Consider the following 23,518-nt stretch of genomic DNA (forward strand, 5'->3'; position numbering starts at 1 on the left):
GACTTGCTGCGTTTGACGGCGTAGAGGTTGAACGGCAAATCAAAAGGGTATTCCCGGGGAAGTCATCCCCATTCTCCTTAAGTCTAGAAAGGAGGTCACGGCGAAGCATTATCACCGTATTTGGAGAAAATGTGTTGTGGTGTGAAGCCAAGAAAGCTCCTACGGAGGAGTTTCAGCTGGATCGTTTCCTCCATTTTTTGCAGGCAGGCGTGGATGCAGGCCTGAAATTGGGTTCCATAAAAGTGCAGATTTCGGCTTTATCTATTTTCTTTCAAAAAGAATTGGCCGCCCTTCCTGAAGTTCAGACTTTCGTGAAGGGAGTGCTGCATATCCATCCTCCGTTTGTGGCACCGTGGGATCTTGACGTGGTGTTACAATTTCTTATGTCTCACTGGTTTGAACCTTTGAAAAAGGTTGAGTTGAAATATCTCACTTGGAAAGTGGTCATGCTTTTGGCCTTGGCGTCCGCCAGACGGGTGTCTGAATTGGCGGCTTTGTCTCACAAGAGCCCATATTTGATTTTTCCATGTGGATAGAGCGGAATTGAGGACTCGTCAACAATTTCTGCCGAAGGTGGTGTCTTTGTTTCACAAATCAACCTATTGTGGTGCCTGTGGCTATGGATGCCGGACGGTGCCAAAATCTCTCGATGTCGTAAGAGCTTTGAAAATTTATGTCGCCAGAACGGCTCTTGTTAGGAAAATGGAAGCTCTGTTGGTCCTGTACGCTTCCAACAAGATTGGAAATTCTGCTTCCAAGCAGACTATTGCACGCTGGATTTGTAATACGATTCAGCACGCTCATTCTACGGCTGGATTACCGTTGCCGAAGTCGGTGAAAGCCCATTCTACCAGGAAGTTGGGCTCATCTTGGGTGGCTGCCCGAGGGGTCTCGGCACTTCAGCTTTGCCGAGCAGCTACGTGGTCGGGTTCAAACACTTTTTTGCTAAGTTCTACAAGTTTGATACCCTGGCTGAGGAGGACCTCATGTTTGCTCAATCGGTGCTGCAGAGTCGTCCGCACTCTCCCGCCCGGTCTGGAGCTTTGGTATAGACCCCATGGTCCTTTTGGAGTCCCCAGCATCCTCTACGGAGAAAAGGATTTACCGGTAGGTATTAAAATCCTATTTTTGAAATATAACCATCTCTATTCAAACTCCCTTAGAACCCTAGGCCTATTTACCATTAAGGCTGGTGTGTTCAGTTACTGCCTGTGTGGAGGGCATCTTAGTATGGGAATAATGAAACCATATCCACATTAATTAGGAAATAATTTCATGTATTTATACTATGAGTATTCTTGTATAATATGAATGGTCCTGGTGGGAGAGAATTGGCTATGGTTTATGCATCACCTGTTGAGAAGTATGTTGTGGTAGTGGTATATTGCTTATAGTGTTTCTGTTTACTCTGTCTTGAATAATTTTTTTGTTTTTAGTGGGATTACAAGATTTTTAAGGCTTAACTGCATAATGCAGGGCATGTACTAAGCAATTATCTGGGCGCTCTAGCTGGTACGGCAGACTGCCCTGATAATTGTGCTGTGTGTCAGTGATGTGCTGTCGGGTGAGGCAGGGCCTTTCTCGTCATACTCCAGATTTCCGACTATAAAAACGCTAACAAATAAAAAGAAAATATTATAAATCTTTTTATTTTATTATTTTAATCCTTTTTATAGTCAAAATCCGCCAGTAAAATGTTTGACAGCTGAGGCAGGGCCTCCCCTGCCTACCTTGTCCGCACATCTTTGATCAAAACTCGCCAAATTTCCAGCAGTTATATACTGCTGCACCCGTGTATAATACCCACGTGAAGCCTTCGGCTCGTATATGTGTGTGTGTAAATCTAGCTCTGACACTTGCCAGTGCATCTTCAGCCATTTACCTCACCGCACGTCCCTCCCGTGCATGCTAGCGACCGATCCAAAAATATCACTCTGTTCTGAAACGTCTACCATGTTTGTTCCATATGAGATTTTATTATATCAGGTGGTGTATGTCCTGCTGCGGAGGACCAATTGACATTTCACTTTTACTTCCTGTGGGAGGAACGGGGAAATGCAGATATAGTGTGGCCATAGACCGAATTAAATATGTCAGAGTGTGACAGGCATTTTATCTGACCAGCATGCCCAGTCTATGGCAGTGTCCTATTAGCAGCGGTATTTTACCACTAATAGGCTCTAATAGGAGTTTTCCTGATCCCATGTGTTTTTGTGCGATCATGGGTCCAATTTAGGCTGATCGACCCTAATTGGATGACGCGATAATGACCATTGGTCATTAATCACGATATCCGGCAGTTTTGAACGTCTGAAATTGCATCGGGGCTTATAGGAATACTGCCTAAAGTAGCCTATCTCTGTTCACTCTGCTGTAGACATTGGGTGCTTGGTATCATCACTGATTAAACAGTTGAGTTGCCCATAGCCTATGCAACGTAAATTAGGATAGACAAGTGTCAAACCTAAATATGGTGTCCTCTTTCAGCTTTGTTTCCATGCCTTTCTGTGCTACATTTGCTTATTCTCTCCTCTCTGTTAATGACAGTTGTGTTGGGGTGGAGGAGGAAAAAGCATCGGAGATTGACCTATATCATTGTCCTAATTGCCAGATCACTCATGGGCCATCTGTTAGTAAGTGTCTTTTTTATTCGTAACAGAAACTTTCTCAATTTCACTTATACTACATATCGTTTGGTTATTGTTTGTTTAATGTATACAATCATAGCTGTTTAAATGACCACTTACCTCTGTTGTTGTTTTGGAGATAAATACTCACCTAATTAATGTTTTGATTTTGTTACTGGCTCAGTGAAACGAAGGCGTGGCAACGCAAAGCAAGAAACTCCTGTGAACAAGGACTTGGGGAAACCTGTGCAGACTGGAAGCGCAAGCTTCATTAAGGAGCTGAGAACGAGGAATTTCCCCAGGTAAGCAGAGTTGTTCGTGCAGACTAATAAAGTTATGTTTAAGTCAGATGCCACATTTTGAAGCTCAGACTGATTTTTAAAGTTACCAGATGATGCTCAAGTGCGTGGTGTCATATACGGATAGTGTAATGGTTAGCATTACTGCCTCACAGCACTGAGGTCGTGGGTTTCCTCCAACAATCTAAATATATCCTTGTAGGTTAATTGGCTCCCAACATAAAAAAATGTACCTTACTGTGTAGGTGAGTGCGTGCACGTGTTTAGGGCAGACTAGAGGGGCCAAGTGATTCTTATCTGCTGTCATAGTCTATGTTTCTAACAATGAAAACATGGACAAAATGTTTTACTTAAAGATCCCATGTACTATCAGGCCCATACTACAAAATTACTAAGGTGGGAGTTTTTTAGAACGGGTGATGTTGCACATTTATCTAGCTGCTTCTAGATGATGATAGAATCTGGTTGCTATTGGCAACATCACCAGTTTGAAAAAACTCACCTTAGGGGTAAATTTACTATTTTATTTTTATTTTTTTTATGTTAAATTCTTGATACATATATTTTAACCTCAGAAGCTGATCTCTGCAGACATATTTCTTAATCTAGCCTTAATGCTTGGTCTAACACTTATCTGTGAGGTTTGTTTAATTGCCCTTTGAATAACTGTGGTCCTGAATGAATTGTATACACTTCTAGTGCAGATGACGTGATCCTGAAACCTCAGGGAGCTCAGCTGACAGTAGAGTATTTGGAGGAAAACAGTTTCAGTGTCCCAATTTTGGTGCTGAAGAAGGATGGGCTTGGGATGACGCTTCCTCCTCCTTCCTTCACAGTGAATGATGTGGAGTATTATGTTGGTAAGTGTTGACTCTATTTGTTTTTAGCATGTAATATTAATTTAGACTTTTTTTTTGCAACCGTAGCATCTCATTTCCATTTTTTGTGTTACTACAACATACTCTTGAGGCCTTTTTAGCTCACAAATCATATTTGTATTGTAAGATGTAATATGCAGCTATAGTGAATGCTTAGTTTTACTGATTATAATGTAATCTTATAGTTCTTATTCCACCTGTTCATCGTCTTTTTTTTTTCCCCACTAATTCCTTTTTTACTAATCATTGAGTAAGCCCTGTAATTCCTGCTGCATGCATGGCTTTCCTCTGGCGAAGCTCCACCTTTTGCGGTCCCTCTTTGGTTAAATTCAAACATTTCTCACTCTCCTTCAAAGCCCTCAACCACTTCTCACCTCCATACATCTTCCTTCCCACTTCCACTCCCCCTGCCCTCTTGGCTTGTCCAATGACTGCTGTCTTGCCTTCTCCCATCCCAAACACCAGGATTTCTCCCATGCTGCTCCTATTCATTGAAATGCTCTCCCACACTCCATTAAACATTCTCCCAGCCTCACTATCTTCAAATGTTCCTTCAGAACTCCTCTGTGTACCGATGCCGGGATCCCGATAGGGCCACCATACCGACACCAGAATACCAGCGAGGTAGGTGATTCCCCCTCTATGGGTGTCCACGACACCCATAGAGGGAGAATAGAACCTGTCGCTCGCCAGCGAGCCTGAAGGGGCTTCGTTGCACTCACCCCCCCGCCAGCGTTCCGCTGCTCGGGGTGCCGATGTCTGAATCTCATACCGATCCCATACAGTGGTGTCGCACACTAAAAAAATAACCAATAATAAAATAATTTTCTATTTTATTACTTAGGGGGGGATTTTTATATGGCCTAACTTTTTTTTTTTTCCCCCCTCTCCTCCCCATGTCTACAGGAGCAGAAAAGGAGATTGATGTGATCGATGTCACCAGGCAAGCTGACCTAAAGATGAAGATAAAGGATTTTGTGAAATACTACAATAGCCCTAAGAGGGAGAAAGTGCTGAACGTTATCAGCTTGGAGTTCTCGGAGACCAGGTGTGGTAATAAAGAGTTTAACGTTTCTTAGAAACACATTCTCTAAGTTCTATCTTCTTCCCATCTGTTAGTGTTGTGCATATAATCTTTTTCAATATTTTTGCTTAAAAGACTGTCGAACCTCGTGGAGACGCCAAAGATTGTACGCAAGCTCTCCTGGGTCGAGAACCTGTGGCCTGAGCAGAGTGTGTTTGAGAGACCGAATGTTCAAAAGTACTGCCTGATGGGAGTGAAGGACAGTTACACAGACTTTCATATTGACTTTGGGGGCACATCTGTCTGGTACCACGTGTTAAAGGTAAGGATCTCTGATGTTTTATATGTTGTAGCGGTTAGTATAGTAGGAACTGAAACCATTCTTTTGTCTGTGGATGTGCGCAGGGGTTTAAATTGCTGCTCTTGCAAACTTAATTTTTTTTTGTTATAAATAAATATATAATCCTATATAAAATCGTATCTCCCCTGTGGGCTGACCGTCTACTTTCTCTGTTTTGAAGTGGTATATTTCTGGTTAAGACATGAATTCTAATTGTAAAGCGCAACGGAATATGCTGCGCTATATAAGAAACTGTTAATAATAATAATTAGCTTTTTTTGCATCAAAGATAATATATGTTTTGTTCTTTTAATATTTGCATATATAATTTGTATTTGCAGTTGAGAATCATTCCCGTCTGTCTAAAGGGGATCCGTACATTTTGCCGGCGGTCAGGATGCCAACGCCAGAATCCTGACAGCCGGCAATGCCGCCAGCCGGAATACTGGCACAGAGGGGCCTTTTTCCAGTCATGGATGTCCACGACACTCAGAGTGGGAATAGAACCTGTGGCAAGCCTGCAAGGGGACTCGTACAGTTCGCCCCGCTGCCGGCATGCTGCTGTTGGGAACTGACAGTCAGCATCCCGCACAGTCAGATTACTGGGCCACTCAATGATATTCAGATTTGTCCTGAAGCCACTGCTTTGAGATCTTGGCTGTGTGCTTAGGGTTGTTGTCCTGCTGAAAGATGGACCGTCGCCCCAGTCTGAGGTCGAGTGCTCTGGAGCAGGTTTTTATCCAGGATGTCTCTGTACATTGCTGCATTCATCTTTCCCTCTATCCTGACTAGTCTCCTAGTTCCTGCTGCTGAAAAACATCCCCACAGCATGATGCTGCCACCACCATGCTTCACTGTAGGGATGGTATTGGCCTGGTGATGAGCGGTGCCTGGTTTCCTCTAAACATGACGCTTGGCATTCACGCCAAAGAGTTCAATCTTTGTCTCCTCAGACCAGAGAATTTTTGTTTCCCATGGTCTGTGAGTCCTTCAGGTGCATTTTGGCAAACTCCAGGCGGGCTGACATGTGCTTTTTACTAAGGAGTGGCTACCGTCTGGCCACTCTACCATACAGGCCTGATTGGTGGATTGCTGCAGAGATGACTGTCCTTCTGGAAGGTTCTTCTCCCTCCGCAGAGGAATGCTGTAGCTTTGACTGAGTGACCACCGGGTTCTTGGTCACCTCCCTGGCTAGGGCCCTTCTCCCCTGATCGCTCAGTTTAGACTGCCGGCCAGCTCTAGAAAGAGTCCTGGTGGTTTCGAACTTCTTCCATTTACGGAGGTGGAGGCCACTGTGCTCATTGGGACCTTCAAAGTAGCAGATATGTTTCTGTACCCTTCCCCAGATTTGTGCCTCAAGACAATCCTGTCTCGGAGGTCTGCAGACAATTTCTTTGACTTCATGCTTGGTTTGTGCCCAGACATGCACTGTCAAGTGTGGGACCTTATATAGACAGGTATGTGCCTTTCCAAATCATGTCCAATCAACTGAATTTCTCTATCGTCCTAGTGGATGCTGGGGTTCCTGAAAGGACCATGGGGAATAGCGGCTCCGCAGGAGACAGGGCACAAAAGTAAAGCTTTCCGATCAGGTGGTGTGCACTGGCTCCTCCCCCTATGACCCTCCTCCAAGCCAGTTAGATTTTTGTGCCCGGCCGAGAAGGGTGCAATCTAGGTGGCTCTCCTAAAGAGCTGCTTAGAAAAGTTTAGCTTAGGTTTTTTATTTTACAGTGAGTCCTGCTGGCAACAGGATCACTGCAACGAGGGACTTAGGGGAGAAGAAGTGAACTCACCTGCGTGCAGGATGGATTGGCTTCTTGGCTACTGGACATCAGCTCCAGAGGGACGATCACAGGTACAGCCTGGATGGTCACCGGAGCCTTGCCGCCGGCCCCCTTGCAGATGCTGAAGTAAGAAGAGGTCCAGAATCGGCGGCAGAAGACTCCTCAGTCTTCTAAAGGTAGCGCACAGCACTGCAGCTGTGCGCCATTTTCCTCTCCGCACACTTCACACGGCAGTCACTGAGGGTGCAGGGCGCTGGGAGGGGGGCGCCCTGGGAGGCAAATGAATACCTATTTTGGCTAAAAATACCTCACATATAGCCTCCGGAGGCTATATGGAGATATTTAACCCCTGCCAGAATCCGTTAAGAGCGGGAGACGAGGCCACCGAAAAAGGGGCGGGGCCTATCTCCTCAGCACACCGCCATTTTCCCTCACAGAAAGGCTGGAGGGAAGGCTCCCAGGCTCTCCCCTGCACTGCACTACAGAAACAGGGTTAAAACAGAGAGGGGGGGCCACTAATTTGGCGTTAGAAATATATAAAAAAGATGCTATAAGGGAAAACACTTATATCAGGTTGTCCCTATATAATTATAGCGTTTTTGGTGTGTGCTGGTAAACTCTCCCTCTGTCTCTCCAAAGGGCTAGTGGGTCCTGTCCTCTATCAGAGCATTCCCTGTGTGTGTGCTGTGTGTCGGTACGTGTGTGTCGACATGTATGAGGACGATGTTGGTGAGGAGGCGGAGCAATTGCCTGTAATGGTGATGTCACTCTCTAGGGAGTCGACACCGGAATGGATGGCTTATTTAGGGAATTACGTGATAATGTCAACACGCTGCAAGGTCGGTTGACGACATGAGACAGCCGACAAACAATTAGTACCGGTCCAGACGTCTCAAAAACACCGTCAGGGGTTTTAAAACGCCCGTTTACTTTTGTCGGTCGACACAGACACAGACAGGGACACTGAATCCAGTGTCGACGGTGAATAAACAAACGTATTCCTTATTAGGGCCACACGTTAAAGGCAATGAAGGAGGTGTTACATATTTCTGATACTACAAGTACCACAAAAGAGGGTATTATGTGGGATGTGAAAAAACTACCGTAGTTTTTCCTGAATCAGATAAATTAAATAAAGTGTGTGATGATGCGTGGGTTCCCCCCGATAGAAAATTATGGGCGGTATACCCTTTCCCGCCAGAAGTTAGGGCGCGTTGGGAAACACCCCTTAGGGTGGATAAGGCGCTCACACGCTTATCAAAACAAGTGGCGGTACCGTCTATAGATAGGGCCGTCCTCAAGGACCAGCTGACAGGAGGCTGGAAAATATCATAAAAAGTATATACACACATACTGGTGTTATACTGCGACCAGCGATCGCCTCAGCCTGGATGTGCAGAGCTGGGGTGGCTTGGTCGGATTCCCTGACTAAAAATATTGATACCCTTGACAGGGACAGTATTTTATTGAATATAGAGCATTTAAAGGATGCATTTCTATGTATGCGAGATGCACAGAGGGATATTTGCACTCTGGCATCAAGAGTAAATGCGATGTCCATATCTGCCAGAAGATGTTATGGACACGACAGTGGTCAGGTGATGCAGATTCCAAACGGCACAAAGGTGTATTGCCGTATAAAGGAAGAGGAGTTATTTGGGGTCGGTCCATCGGACCTGGTGGCCACGGCAACTGCTGGAAAATCCGCCGTTTTTACCCTAAGTCACATCTCTGCAGAAAAAGACACCGTCTTTTCAGCCTCAGTCCTTTCGTCCCTATAAGATCATATCTGCCCAGGGATAGAGGAAAGGGAAGAAGACTGCAGCAGGCAGCCCATTCCCAGGAACAGAAGCGTTCCACCGCTTCTGACAAGTTCTCAGCATGGCGCTGAGACCGTACCGGACCCCTGGATCCTACAAGTAGTATCCCAGGGGTACAGATTGGAATGTCGAGACGTTTCCCCTTCGCAGGCTCCTGAAGTCTGCTTTACCAAGGTCTCCCTCCGACAAGGAGGCAGTATGGGAAAAAAATTCACAAGCTGTATTCCCAGCAGGTGATAATTAAATTACCCCTCCTACTACAAGAAAAGGGGTATTATTCCACACTATATTGTGGTACTGAAGCCAGAAGGCTAGGTGAGACTTATTCTAAAAAATTTTTGAACACTTACAAAGGTTCAAATCAAGATGGAGTCACTCAGAGCAGTGATAACGAACCAGGAAGAAGGGGACTATATAGTGTCCCGGGACATCAGGGATGCTTACCTCTATGTCCCAAATTTGCCCTTCTCACTAAGGGTACCTCAGGTTCGTGGTGCAGAACTGTCACTATCAGTTTCAGACGCTGCCGTTTGGATTGTCCACGGCACCCCGGGTCTTTACCAAGGTAATGGCTGAAATGATGATTCTTCTTCGAAGAAAAGGCGTCTTAATTATCCCTTACTTGGACGATCTCCTGATAAGGGCATAGTCCAGGGAACAGTTGGAGGTCGGAGTAGCACTATCTCGGATACTGCTACAACAGCACGGGTGGATTCTAAATATTCCAAAATCGCAGCTGATCCCGACGACACGTCTGCTGTGCCTAGGGATGATTCTGGACACAGTCCAGAAAAAGGTGTTTCTCCCGGAAGAGAAAGCCAGGGAGTTATCCGAGCTAGTCAGGAACCTCCTAAAAACAGTGCATCATTGCACAAGGGTCCTGGTAAAAATGGTGGCTTCCTACGAAGCGATTCCATTCGGCAGATTTCACGCAAGAACTTTTCAGTGGGATCTGCTGGACAAATGGTCCGGATCGCATCTTCAGATGCATCAGCGGATAACCCTATATCCAGGGACAAGGGTGTCTCTCCTGTGGTGGTTATAGAGTGCTCATCTTCTAGAGGGCCGCAGATTCGGCATTCAGGATTGGATGCTGGTGACCACGGAGCCCAGCCCGAGAGGCTGGGGAGCAGTCACACAAGGAAAAAATTTCCAGGGAGTGTGATCAAGTATGGAGACTTTTCTCCACATAAATATACTGGAGCTAAGGGTAAATTTATAATGCTCTAAGCTTAGCAAGACCTCTGCTTCAAGGTCAGCCGGTATTGATCCAGTGGGAAAAACATCACGGCAGTCGCCCACGTAAACAGACAGGGCGACACAAGAAGCAGGAGGGCAATGGCAAAAACTGCTAGGACTTTTCGCTGGGCGGAAAATCATGTGATAGCACTGTCAGCAGTGTTTCATCCCGGGAATGGAAACTGGGAAGCAGACTTCCTCAGCAGGCACGACCTCCACCCGGGAGAGTGGAAACTTCATCGGGAAGTTTTTTCCACATGATTGTAAACCGTTGGGAAATACCAAAGGTGGACATGATGGCGTCCCGTCTGAACAAAAAACGGGACAGGTATTGCGCCAGGTCAAGAGACCCTCAGGCAATAGCTGTGGACGTTCTGGTAACACCGTGGGTGTACCAGTCGGTGTATGTGTTCCCTCCTCTGCTTCTCATACCTACGGTGCTGAGAATTATAAGACGTAGAGGAGTAAGAACTATACTCATGGCTCCGGATTGGCCAAGAAGGACTTGGTACCCGGAACTTCAAGAGATGCTTACAGAGGTCTTATGGCCTCTGCCGCTAAGAAGGGACTTGCTTCAGCAAGTACCAGGTCTGTTCCAAGACTTACCGCAGCTGCGTTTGTCGGCATGGCGGTGGAAAGCCGGATCCTAAGGGAAAAAGGCATTCCGGAAGAGGTCATTCCTACCCTGGTCAAAGCCAGAAAGGAGGTGACCGCACAACATTATCACCACATGTGGCGAAAATATGTTGCGTGGTGTGAGGCCAGGAAGGCCCCACAAAGAAATTTCAACTCGGTCGTTTCCTGCATTTCCTGCAAACAGGAGTGTCTATGGGCCTCAAATTGGGGTCCATTAAGGTTCAAATTTCGGCCCTGTCGATTTTCTTCCAGAAAGAATTGGCTTCAGTTCCTGAAGTCCAGAAGTTTGTCAAGGGAATATTGCATATACAACCCCCTTTTGTGCCTCCAGTGGCACTGTGGGATCTCAACGTAGTTCTGGGATTCCTCAAATCACATTGGTTTAAAACCAGTCAAATCTGTGGATTTGAAGCATCTCATATGAAAAGTGACCATGCTCTTGGCCCTGGCCTGGACCAGGCGAGTGTCAAATTGGTGGTTTTTTCTCAAAAAAGCCCATATTTGTTTGTCCATTCGGACAGGGCAGAGCTGCGGACTCGTCCCCAGTTCTCTCCCTAAGGTGGTGTCAGTGTTTCACCTGAACCAGCTTATTGTGGTGCCTTGCACCTACTAGGGACTTGGAGGACTCCAAGTTGCTAGATGTTGTCAGGGCCCTGAAAATATGTTCCAGGACGGCTGGAGTCAGGAAAACTGACTTGCTGTTATCCTGTATGCACCCAACAAACTAGGTGCTCTTGCTTCTAAGCAGACTATTGCTAGTTGGATGTGTAATACAATTCAGCTTGCACATTCTGTGGCAGGCCTGCCACAGCCAAAATATGTAAATGCCCATTCCACAAGGAAGGTGGGCTCATCTTGGGCGGCTGCCCGAGGGGTCTCGGCTTTACAACTTTGCCGAGCAGCTACTTGGTCAGGGGCAAACACGTTTGCTAAATTCTACAAATTTGATACCCTGGCTAAGGAGGACCTGGAGTTCTCTCATTCGGTGCTGCAGAGTCATCCGCACTCTCCCGCCCGTTTGGGAGCTTTGGTATAATCCCCATGGTCCTTTCAGGAACCCCAGCATCCACTAGGACGATAGAGAAAATAAGAATTTACTTACCGATAATTCTATTTCTCGGAGTCCGTAGTGGATGCTGGGCGCACATCCCAAGTGCGGATTATCTGCAATACTTGTACATAGTTACAAAAATCGGGTTATTATTGTTGTGAGCCATCTTTTCAGAGGCTCCGCTGTTATCATACTGTTAACTGGGTTTAGATCACAAGTTGTACGGTGTGATTGGTGTGGCTGGTATGAGTCTTACCCGGGATTCAAAATTCCTCCCTTATTGTGTACGCTCGTCCGGGCACAGTACCTAACTGGCTTGGAGGAGGGTCATAGGGGGAGGAGCCAGTGCACACCACCTGATCGGAAAGCTTTACTTTTGTGCCCTGTCTCCTGCGGAGCCGCTATTCCCCATGGTCCTTTCAGGAACCCCAGCATCCACTACGGACTCCGAGAAATAGAATTATCGGTAAGTAAATTCTTATTTTACCACAGGTGGACTCCAATGAAGCTGTAGGAACATCTCAAGGATGATTGGTGGAAACAGGATGCACTTGAGCTCAATTTTGAGCTTCATGGCTGTGGGGGTGGGAGCGAGTCTGTGAGGCTGGGCGCTGGCGTGGGGGCATGGCTGGTAGAGGTTGAGCGCTTGGGTGGGGGCTGGTGAGGCTGAGCGCTGTGGTGGGGGCAGGGCTGGTGAGGCTGAGCAGTGGGGTGGGGATGGGGCTGGTGAGGCTGAGCAGTGGGGTGAGGGTGCAGCTGCCTGATGTCTCCCCTCTTTGGATCTGTCAGGCAGTCATCCAAGTTGTCTGAAGTAAGACACTACAACTTTTATTTCAGGCTGTTCAGATCACTGGCTGAAAGATCCGAGGAGTCCTAAGCCGGACCCCGTGCTGGGATCGTCGCAACACACTTTTTGGTTGCAACCCACAGTTTGAGAACCACTGCACTAGGCGATATATCTGCCGTTTCGCTAGCAAGTCAGCAGCAGTAGGCAAACGATATGTTGTTCAGACATATCTCATCGGCTGTGCAGCACAGCTGATGGCCGATATATCTTCAGATTGGCACAACTGGCTTTGTGTACGGGCAATATGCCAACCATCCATACACTTGCTTGGTGGGCTGATATAACAGCTGGGTGGGCAAATTCAAATATCTGCATATCTGTGATGTGAGACTAACATCATGCTGATAATCTGAAAGTGTATGCTTAACTGTATTGGCCCCTTGGTCCGTTCGACAGTGGGTCTGCCAACGTGTCGGCGCAATGTGTACCCAACTTAAGCTATTATTATAGTTGAAATAAACTTCCTTGAGAAGCAGTTGAGTGTATACTGACACATCGCCTTATTGGAGATTCATCATTTGCCCACCCATAGCACTACCAAACTACACCACTAGTCTGCAAACCTGCACAAGATCCTCCCTCTGGAACTCCTGCTTTGGAAGTGCTATCTACTTACCAATGAGGATTCTGAGCTTTTCGGCTGTCCTTTTGATTGCTAGACACTATGGGGTTCATTCCGAGTTGATCGCTCGTTAGCCACTTTTTGCTGCGATCAGATAGGTGCCGCCTATAGTGGAGTGTATTTTCGCTTTGCAAGTGTGAGAACGCCTGTGCAGCCGAGCTCTGCAAAAACATTTTGTGCAGTTACTGAATAGGTCTGAACTTAGCCCTTGTGATCACTTCAACCTGTCTAGACCCGGAGTTGACGTCAGACATCTGCCCTGCAAACGCTTGGACACGCCTGCGTTTTCCCAAACACTCCCAGAAAATGGTCACTTGACACCCATAAACGCCCTCTTCCTCTCAAGCTCCTTGCGATCGGCTGTGCGAATGGATTCTTCGTTAAATCCATCGCTCAGCAACGATCCGCTTTGTACCCGTACAAAGCGCCTGCGCATTGCGGTGCATGCGCAGTAGTGACCTGATCGTTGCGCTGCGAAAAACTCAGCGTGCAAACAGGTCGGAATGATCCCCAATATTCTGGAGGTATTCGGTTGATAGACATTGTCTAGTTAGACAGTCAATAGATAGATACCATATGTTAGACAGACATTAGGTCTACATGGTCAGATGGTAAACCTAAAATACGTTATTTTTAAATGTAACATGTTTTTGGACTTTCATACCTTCTCTATCCATGTCGGCATAGTTGGTTATAAACCTTGTGGCGAGCACAGTGATGGTATGCCTTACTACAATTGGGGGTCCCAGATGGCAAAACTATCCACACAAAAATGCAAAAAACATGTTTACCTTTTTTGTCGACCACTTTCATGTCGACTTTTTGGCCTGTCGACATAATGTCTGTCTAATATATGGTGCCAATCTATTGACTCTCTAACTGGACACTTATCAACCCACACCCATTCTGGATCCCATGGCAGTCCTCACTTTAATGTTTGCTGTGTGGCATCCTTACATCCCATCTGCTGGCCAGATGGCCAACACCAAGATCTGCAGCCCAAAATAGGGGGTAATTCAGAGTTGATCGCAGCAGAAATTTTGTTAGCAGTTGGGCAAAACCATGTGCACTGCAGGGGGGGCAGATGTAACATGTGCAGAGAGAGTTAGATTTGGGTGGGGTGTGTTCAAACTGAAATCTAAATGGCAGTGTAAAGATAAAGCAGCCAGTATTTACCCTGCACAGAAACAAAATAACCCACCCAAATCTAACTCTCTCTCCACATGTTACATCTGCCACACCTGCAGTGCACATGGTTTTGCCTAACTGCTGACAAATTTGCTGCTGCGAGTAACTCTGAATTACCCCCTTAGGCCTGACAATTGGATGTTTGTCTACTTCATGATCAGCAGCCAGGAAATTGGTGAATGGGTCATGCTTCTTTTTCACTTGGGCAGAGAGCCAGGGTGGATGGTATAAATGTGCAAACTTGAGCCAGTTTCTCACTCGGATTGTTCCTCAACACAATGTCTACTCCTCACCCTCCAATGTACTAGATTGCCACATATATTCACTGTTAAACTTTTCACCCAAGCCTCGCAAATAGAAAATGACACTACTCACCAGTGATCACAAAGTGAAAGCACAGCAATTTGTAATTTGCAGAAACTTTTTACTCTTTGGAAAGTTTAGGGGTAGATTTACTAAAGCTTCTAAAACGGACAAGTGGTTTTGCCCACAGCAACCAAATCAGATTCCAGCTTTCATTTCTCGATTTCATTTAGAAAATGATAGACCGAATCTAGTTGCTAAGGGCAACAGCAACACTTGTCTGTTTTAGAAGCTTTAGTAAATCTACCCTTTAGTCTCCAAACTGTTTTCAGTTTTTGTGACATTCCGCAGTCTCCAATGCCTTACTGTCCTCTGTGCCTTCTTCAGTGACTACTTCCAGCAACTTCATGGGAGCAGATAATCGTCAAAAGTATTACAATGCATTGTTGTACTCCAAGTCGTCAAATACCAATCAAGTCTTGACCTTACTTGGTCTAACACATCTACTGTAAACATGCATTTCTAAGATACCCCCATTCCCCCTTATGTACCCTGCCCACAGCCCAGGCTATTCAGTTGCGTTTTGGTGCCAGCAGAAGCTGGATGTACCTTTTTAACAGCAGCCCCAAGCTTTTAATTTTATGATTTATTTTATTTTCCTTTCTTTTTCATGAGCTAATAGTGCTAGGCAGTCCTCTGGATGCTAGTGCTGCAGCTTCATCACCCCCTGCCGGCTCCGAAACTCCAGGTCCGGTACTTCTGGCAGGCCGCCTCAGAACGCTGCTAGGACGGCTACACAGGAGTACCCCGGTACTGCAGCTGACACAGGGGGGACAGGTTAGGTGCGGAAACCCACATCTTGTACACAGTCCTCCCTCAGGTCTCAGGATATGGACCGCAGGGACTGATGTGGACACCGGTTCGTGCAGCACTCCACTACACCACCAGGGCAATGATACGGTCACAGGGCTTCATTAAAGAGTTTATTTTTTTTTTTATTATTACTGTTATCTTATTTATTTACTTTTTTTTTTTTTATCTGAGAGCTGCATGCATACAATTACAAACAGTTGCATTGTATTGATGAGAGGTAGGACTGCATACGAGACGCGACTGGAACCTCCCCCCTTCCCCCGGGCTGCTAGTTTGCGGTACTCTGTCAGGACTGGGCTAGTTGCGCTCCGCGTGCCTGAAGTACCTGGCCTGTAGCCGCAGTTTAGCTGCAGCGGGATGATGAGCAGCAGCACTAGGCTATCCTGTGGACGCCAGCGCTGCTAGTCCATTAGTTGTAAAAATAGAAATGAAATAAATCCTAAATTAAAGCCTAACCAGCCCCACTGTTTAAACGGTAAACCGGCTCCTGCAGGCACCAAAATAAAATTGAGGAGCCGGAGTATGGAGGCAGGGTATAGGGGGGAAGGACCAGAGCATCTTGTGATAGCTAAAAGCTCATCTGTTTGGTGCCTAGTCCTATACCACCACCTGCACCCCCCCATTGTCTCCCTGGTGGAGTCCTATTGAACCCGAAGACGGAAGTCATAATATCAGCAGAAATATAAACTGTGTGCACAAAATATAGGGAGAGAGAACCGCATGTTAACTCAACACAAGGAGGTCATACCTAGAAAAATATAAGGATATGTATAGAAAGCAATCTCTGGCCTAATTCAGACCTGATCGCACCTCTGCGATTTTGCAGAGGTTTGTGATCGGATAGTTGCCGCCCAGACAGAGTGAAAGTCCACCCCGAGCAAGTCTGTGTACGCCGTGCGATAGGCTGATTGGGCTGGTGCTGACATCAAACACCCTCCCTGAAAACGCTTGGGAACGCCTGCGTTTTTCCTGACACTCCCAGAAAACGGCCTGCTTCTATCAATCTGCGTACGCCTAACTATCAGAAAAGACGCAGGATTTTTTTGCTGTCTGGCCTCGCGACTGAGCATTACAATTCGCACGCGTACGCAGTAGTTTCATAATCATCCGGTTTGTGATTTTGCACAACAGCGATCAGGTCTGAATAATACCCCTTTCACACCGCCAACACCGGATCCCACCCGGGAATTGGAAACTGGTCCTTCCCGGGTGGGTTCCGGCATTGGCTGCTGCTGCAGACTTCCCCGACCCGGCAATATGCCGGGCGGGTTGCCATAGCAGCGGGGGTGGAGGTGGCGCTGGGAGATGAGATCATCTCTGCGCCGTCTCTCCCTGTTGTAGTGAACGTGTCCCGGGTCGCATCGATCCGGTAGCCCGTTTACGCAGCCACTGACCCGGTATTCAACCCGGGTATAACACTGCTTTATTCCCGGGTTGAATTGCCGGGTCAGGCGACCCACAATTTCGGCTATGCCCCTTTCACACCGCATGCTGACCCGTGTCGACCCGGCAATATGCCGGGTCGATACCGGGTTATTTGTGCGGTGTGAAAGAGGTATTAGGCCCCTACAACAATGAACAACCCTTTGATATAATTTATAAACTTTATCTGGAGGTCCGTATCACCGCCCTGCAGAGTGTGCCTTTCACCAAGGAGGGTAAAGTACAGACCTATAATAACCATGTTGTACAAAAAAAAAATAAAAAAAAAATTCAGGCCTTTTTTCCTTATTAATTGATTTCAGCCAATCCATATGAAACAAATAGGAGATACGGGGCATTAGCAAGGTCAGAGTCATGGTATCAGAGGAAGACCCATTGATAGAGAATGGTTTTCTTTCCTGCTGAAGAAATTTTGGCTAATGAAACATACTGTCCCACCGGAGGTTTGGGCTGTTTGGACATGGAATATATATCCCACAAGGCACTTTCAGGAGAAACATCAATGGATATTCCTGTGGAATCTTTATTATAACGTTGGATATTAGACCAAAATGTACTGAGCTTTGGGCAGCTCAACATGCAGTGATGGAGGTCAGCCTCTGGTGCACGACATTTAGAATAATTAGAACCCAAAGATACGCCCATTAGGCAATGCAATTTAGGGGTATAGTAAGCACGGTGCAGTAGCTTGTAATGCATTTCCTTGTAGGGGGGTGGAATAAGACTTTTTTGTTAAGGAATAAAAGCAGCAAGAATGGTTCTAAGAGCGGCGTTGGGGAGATCTATTGCTTATTTAGCCATACCTTCATCAGTGTTTTGTAAGGTAGGGCAGTGGTTCTCAAACTGTGTGCCGTGGCATCCTGGGGTTCCTCGAGACACTGGCGTGGGTGCCTTGCATTGGTGGTCCAGGACCAATTAAATTAAAGTTATTTATAAATAATAAACTTTTGGGCTAGGGGTTCTGCGGGGAAAAAAAAAACTAGGCGCTGTGATTCAAAAAAGTTTGGGAACCACTGTGGTAGGGGATACAAGATACAGTAGCTTAGCATATTAATTAGAATATTTTGCCAGCAATTTGATAATTGATGTTACTAATCAATGTGTGTATTACTCCAACAAAGTGTCAGATCGCTCCATTAACCTCTGACGCGTTATACAATCTAAATTCAGTGTCTGCTATTCTATGTGAGAACCCATAGAAACTGTTACACAGCTGTCTGCTAGAAAGTTAGGCCCTGAGGTTGAAGTAAAACTAAAAAGAGCCAGTAACTGTGCCTGGACATGGTTTGGACAAATACATTTGTTCTTTTACATGCAGGGTAAATACTATCTGCCTTTGCATGTAGCCCACAAATGGACAGCTTTATTTTTATACTGCAGTTTAGATTTTATTTTGAACACACCCCACCCAACTCTAACTGTCTGCTCACGTTACATCTGCCCCACTTGCAGTGCAGCATGGTTTTGCTAAGGTGCACAGTTACTTGAGCCTATTTTTTGCATTGCTCCCACTTCGGAATCAGGCCCTACGTTGGGATCTTCACAGGGGGTAGCCAGAACTTTGTGGGCCCCATAGCAACATTTTGAAGGGGCCCCCGTCTCAGTGCTTCTAGAGAGACACCTCTCTGCAGCAGTTGCTAATTTGATGCCCTATAATAGTGCCCTAGTTAATTTTCTGAACCATAGTAGAGCCTTATTTAATGTTATGCCCCATAGTAGTGTCCTAGTTTCTTTTATGAATCATAGTAGTGTTGGGGCCTCTCGCACAGTGTGAGAGGCCCCAACTATAGAATCCTTCAAAAGTAGACTCAAGACTTTTCTGTTTACTCAAGCATTTCCATAATGTCCCTTTTAGTATCTTCATGCTTCTGTATTTTCTGAATATGTACTTCATTATTTTCTGTACTATATTATGCTATGTATCTGTTAAGCGCCTTGAGTCCTATTGGAGAAAGAGCGCTATATAAATAAAATTATTATTATTATTATTAAGTTCACCCTATGTCACATTTCAGAGCTGCCAGTACACATTATGCCGCATAGTACCCCCAATTCACATTATTATGTATAATGCTCCCAGTTCATATTCTGCCTAATTACAGTGCCCTCCAGTTCATTTTATACTACACTACTATGAGCAGGTCCAGGGGCATACCTAGATATATTGCAGTCCCCAAGCAAAAAGTTTGAAAGGACCCCTACATACCACCCAATGGCAAAAAATGTGTATAACACATGTAACTGTGACAGGGAAGGTGGCCCCTCTCAGCTCTGGGCCCCATAGCAGCTGCACTGCCTGCACCTATGGTAACTACGCCCTTGTATATAACACATGTAACTGTGACAGGGAAGGTGGGCCCCTCTCAGCTCTGGGCCCCATAGCAGCTGCACTGCCTGCACCTATGGTAACTACGCCCTTGTATATAACACATGTAACTGTGACAGGGAAGGTGGCCCCTCTCAGCTCTGGGCCCCATAGCCGCTGCACTGCCTGCACCTATGGTAGCTGCGCCCTTGTATATAACACATGTAACTGTGACAGGGAAGGTGGCCCCTCTCAGCTCTGGGCCCCATAGCAGCTGCACTGCCTGCACCTATGGTAGCTACACCCTTGTATATAACACATGTAACTGTGACAGGGAAGATGGGTCCCTCTCAGTTCTGGGCCCCATAGCAGCTGCACTGTCTGCACCTATGGTAGCTACACCCTTGTATATAACACATGTAACTGTGACAGGGAAGGTGGCCCCTCTCAGCTCTGGGCCCCATAGCAGCTGCACTGCCTGCACCTATGGTAGCTACGCCCTTGTATATGACACATGTAACTGTGACAGGGAAGGTGGCCCCTCTCAGCTCTGGGCCCCATAGCAGCTGCACTGCCTGCACCTATGGTAGCTACACCCTTGTATATAACACATGTAACTGTGACAGGGAAGATGGGTCCCTCTCAGTTCTGGGCCCCATAGCCGCTGCACTGTCTGCACCTATGGTAACTACTCCCTTGGATCTTCACAGTCCTCTCTGAAGCATTCGCTTGCATGGTGACCAATGACTTGTTACATTATTGACTTCCACGAAAGATCGGATTGCCCACAAATGTAAACTACTCCTGTATGGTTCTATTTGCCACAGAACTAGTCGGAGCTTCTGTCACTAATGATCGAGCACTTGACAACAGAAGTGTGGGCTAACTTTGACATTGCAGGAATTGGTTTCCCCAAGAGGCTGTTGGCTAGCACTAGAAGTACATGATGTGCTGGTTCTGTCACCACTGCATACCACCCTCCCCAGCTTGCTAAAGGAAACCCTTAAGCTAATGTAGAGTTGACGAAAAGTTGATATGTCTTTTGTGTTTAGATACCGCGCGTGCTCGGGAGGCAAGCGTACACAACCTATGGGGGTAATTCAGACTTGATCGTAGATGTGCTAAATTTAGCACATCTACGATCAATCAGTTTCACAGACATGCGGGGGTACGCCCAGCACAGGGCTAGTCTGCCCCACATGTCTGGCTCTGACCCGCTGTGCTCCCCGGGCCGCAGCGACTGCGCGTGTGGCGGAAAGCGTCCCCCCCCCGCACGGTCCGGGCACGCCTGTGTTGCCTGGGCCGCGCCCCCAAAATGGTGGCCCAATGCCGCCGGTCCACCCCCTCCCGCCCAGCAAACGCCTCTGCCTGTCAATGAGGCAGTGGCGATTGCTGGGCTGAGATGCCGATCGTACCTCTAGTATGCGTCGGCGCACTGCGGTGCCTGCGCAGTTCAGACCTGATCGCCCACTCTGCGAAAACACACAGCAGCGATCAGGTCTGAATTAGCCTCTCTGTGCGGTGCAGAGTGTTATATGTACATCTCTGGTGCACTAACATTTGTGACTGAGCGGGTGTAACTGAACGTTCAGAGAGGGCTTGTCTACGGCATTACCGGCTGTGCAGAGTTGTGTATGTTCTCAGACAGATCATACACACCAAATACAGGACGGACGCAAGGGCGCACTGATAACATCCACTGCTGTGTAACCTAGCGGATGCAGGGGCAGTATATAACTGTATATAGCGGAGTATATGCCTTCTGTTCCCTGCACGCAGTGCGTGAACACTTGCAGCTGACTTATATTCTGCATTGGCCACATAGTGTGATCTGCAACTTAAAAATGAATACAGAGAAGATTCAGCTGTACCACATCATCTTTCCGCCCAGACTAAAAAAAATACACTGATGATCCACATTTAAGGTTCTATTTACTCAAACTGAAAGAGCTACGTGTGCAGTCTGCAGAGAGTGCATGCAATTTTTCCCAACACTACTAACCTTATGTCATACAGTATATATTACAAAACAAATAAAAATGTATGCAACCAAGTGTAAACCTTTCTTTGTTTCCGGAGAGGGAAGCTTTTGTGATACTTAAGGTGGGTACACAGTAGATGATATATTGGGGGTAATTCCAAGTTGATCGCAGCAGGAATTTAGTTAGCAATTGGGCAAAACCATGTGCACTGCAGGGGAGGCAGATTTAACATGTGCAGAGAGAGTTAGATTTGGGTGGGTTATTTTATTTCTGTGCAGGGTAAATACTGGCTGCTTTATTTTTACACTGCAAATTAGATTGCAGATTGAACACACCCCACCCAAATCTAACTCTCTCTGCACATGTTTAATCTGCCTCCCCTGCAGTGCACATGGTTTTGCCCAATTGCTAACTAAATTCCTGCTGCGATCAACTTGGAATTACCCCCATTGTCCGATCCAGCAGATTGCACCGATATATCGTGGACATTGTATTGTGTGTACGAATGAAGCACACTATCGCTGGTCGCACATCATCTTTTCTGATCGACTTGCAATCCAGGCGATCAGAAGATATTTAAAACACCACCATGCTTCAGGATGTGGCTACTGAATGATACATCGCGCGGTCATGCACCATATCGTTCAGTGTGTACGGGGATGATTGATGTATCGTTGCATCAGTAATTCCGTTGGTTGACGGCCAAATGGTCTAGTACAGTGATGGCTAAACTTGACACTCCAGCTGTTGTTGAACTATACATCCCAGCATGCCCTGCATCAGTTTTAGCAAGGCCAAATAGCAAAACTGTAGCAGGGCATGCTGGGATGTGTAGTTCAACAGCTGGAGTGTCAAGGTTAGCCGTCACTGGTCTAGTGTGTACCCAGCGTTAGACTCCTGGAGGGATGAGAAAATCTCCATCTATTTAACATAGTTGTCTAGCTGTTTGGCGGGGCACACAATGTAGGTGCTCTGCATGTGTTTCTACCCAAACTAAGGGGGAATTCAATTGTTTTACGCATCGGCTGCGCACCCGACCGTCTAAAGTGATGGGAGTTTGCAGGGTGCAATTCAATTGTGTTATTTTTGCATAAACTTTAATGCTGCGGTGCTTACAAAGGGAAATACTGTTGTGGTGTACTAAATGAAGACTCTATATGTAACAATGATTCTGGTATATTTTTTAGTACCTGTTACAGCTGGCGGTATCTGCTGGCTGGCCCACCAAGGGAGTTAATTGTCAATGCTAGAACTAGAGCAAACAGGATTTTGATACCTACCGGTAAATCCTTTTCTCCTAGTCCGTAGAGGATGCTGGGGTTCACCTCATGACCATGGGGTATAGACTGTTCCGCAGGAGCCATGGGCACTCTTAAGACTTTTCAATAGGTGTGAACTGACTCCTCCCTCAGTTATAGGAACTGTGCCCAGGGAGACGGACATTTCGAGGAAAGGATTTACTTTAAACTAGTGGTGAGATACATACCAGCTCACACCTCAACCATGCCGCACAACATGGCATTCAACAGAACACACGCCAACAGGCATGAACCAATTACAGCAACATGCTGAAACTAATATAACACAACTTGTGTAACTCTAATAACAAAACTGCAGGTGAAGAACGCACTGGGGCGGGCGCCCAGCCATCCTCTACGGACTAGGAGAAAAGGATTTACCGGTAGCTATCAAAATCCTGTTTTCCCATACGTCCTAGAGGATGCTGGGGTCCACTTCATGACCATGGGGTTTATACCAAAGCTCCAGTACGGGCAGGAGAGTGCGGATGACCCTGCAGTACCGATTGACCGAACTTGAGGTCTTCATCGGCCAAGGTGTCAAACTTGTAGAATTTAGCAAATGTGTTTGACCCTGACCAAGTAGCTGCTCGGCAAAGTTGCAATGCCGAGACCCCCCCGGGCAGCCGCCCAGGATGAGCCCACCTTCCTAGTGGAATGGGCCTTCACCGACGTTGGTAACTGCAATCCAGCCGCAGTATGAGCGTGTTGAATCGTACTTCTGATCCAACGCGCAATAGTCTGCTTGGAAGCAGGACACCCAATCTTGTTGGGAGCATACAGGACAAACAAAGACTGTTTTCCGTATTCGAGTTGTTCTAGCGACATATATCTTCAAAGCCCTCACCACATCTAGAGACTTTGACTCAGTGAACGTGTCAGTAACTACTGGCACCACAATAGGTTGGTTTATGTGAAAAGATTAAACCACCTTCGGAAGAAAATGTTGACGAGTCCTC

General features: G+C 46.5%; 1 protein-coding gene across 5 annotated transcripts in view; it reads left to right on the forward strand.

Annotated features, from left to right (window-relative positions):
* PHF8 (PHD finger protein 8) overlaps positions 1-23,518 on the forward strand; it is a 111,940-nt gene that overhangs the window by 16,317 nt on the left and 72,105 nt on the right. For all 5 annotated transcript variants that reach the window (XR_010182956.1, XR_010182957.1, XM_063936406.1 and 2 more), the window contains exons 3-7: positions 2,548-2,633; positions 2,812-2,929; positions 3,626-3,786; positions 4,711-4,852; positions 4,964-5,150. Coding sequence is in view for 3 of the 5 variants with exons in the window: in XM_063936406.1 (XP_063792476.1) it covers positions 2,548-2,633; positions 2,812-2,929; positions 3,626-3,786; positions 4,711-4,852; positions 4,964-5,150 (694 nt within the window). In the remaining 2 variants the exon portion in view is untranslated. The remainder of the gene's footprint in view (positions 1-2,547; positions 2,634-2,811; positions 2,930-3,625; positions 3,787-4,710; positions 4,853-4,963; positions 5,151-23,518) is intronic.

This window comes from Pseudophryne corroboree, chromosome 8 (genome assembly GCF_028390025.1).
Source record: "Pseudophryne corroboree isolate aPseCor3 chromosome 8, aPseCor3.hap2, whole genome shotgun sequence".
Taxonomy (NCBI): Eukaryota; Metazoa; Chordata; class Amphibia; order Anura; family Myobatrachidae; genus Pseudophryne; species Pseudophryne corroboree.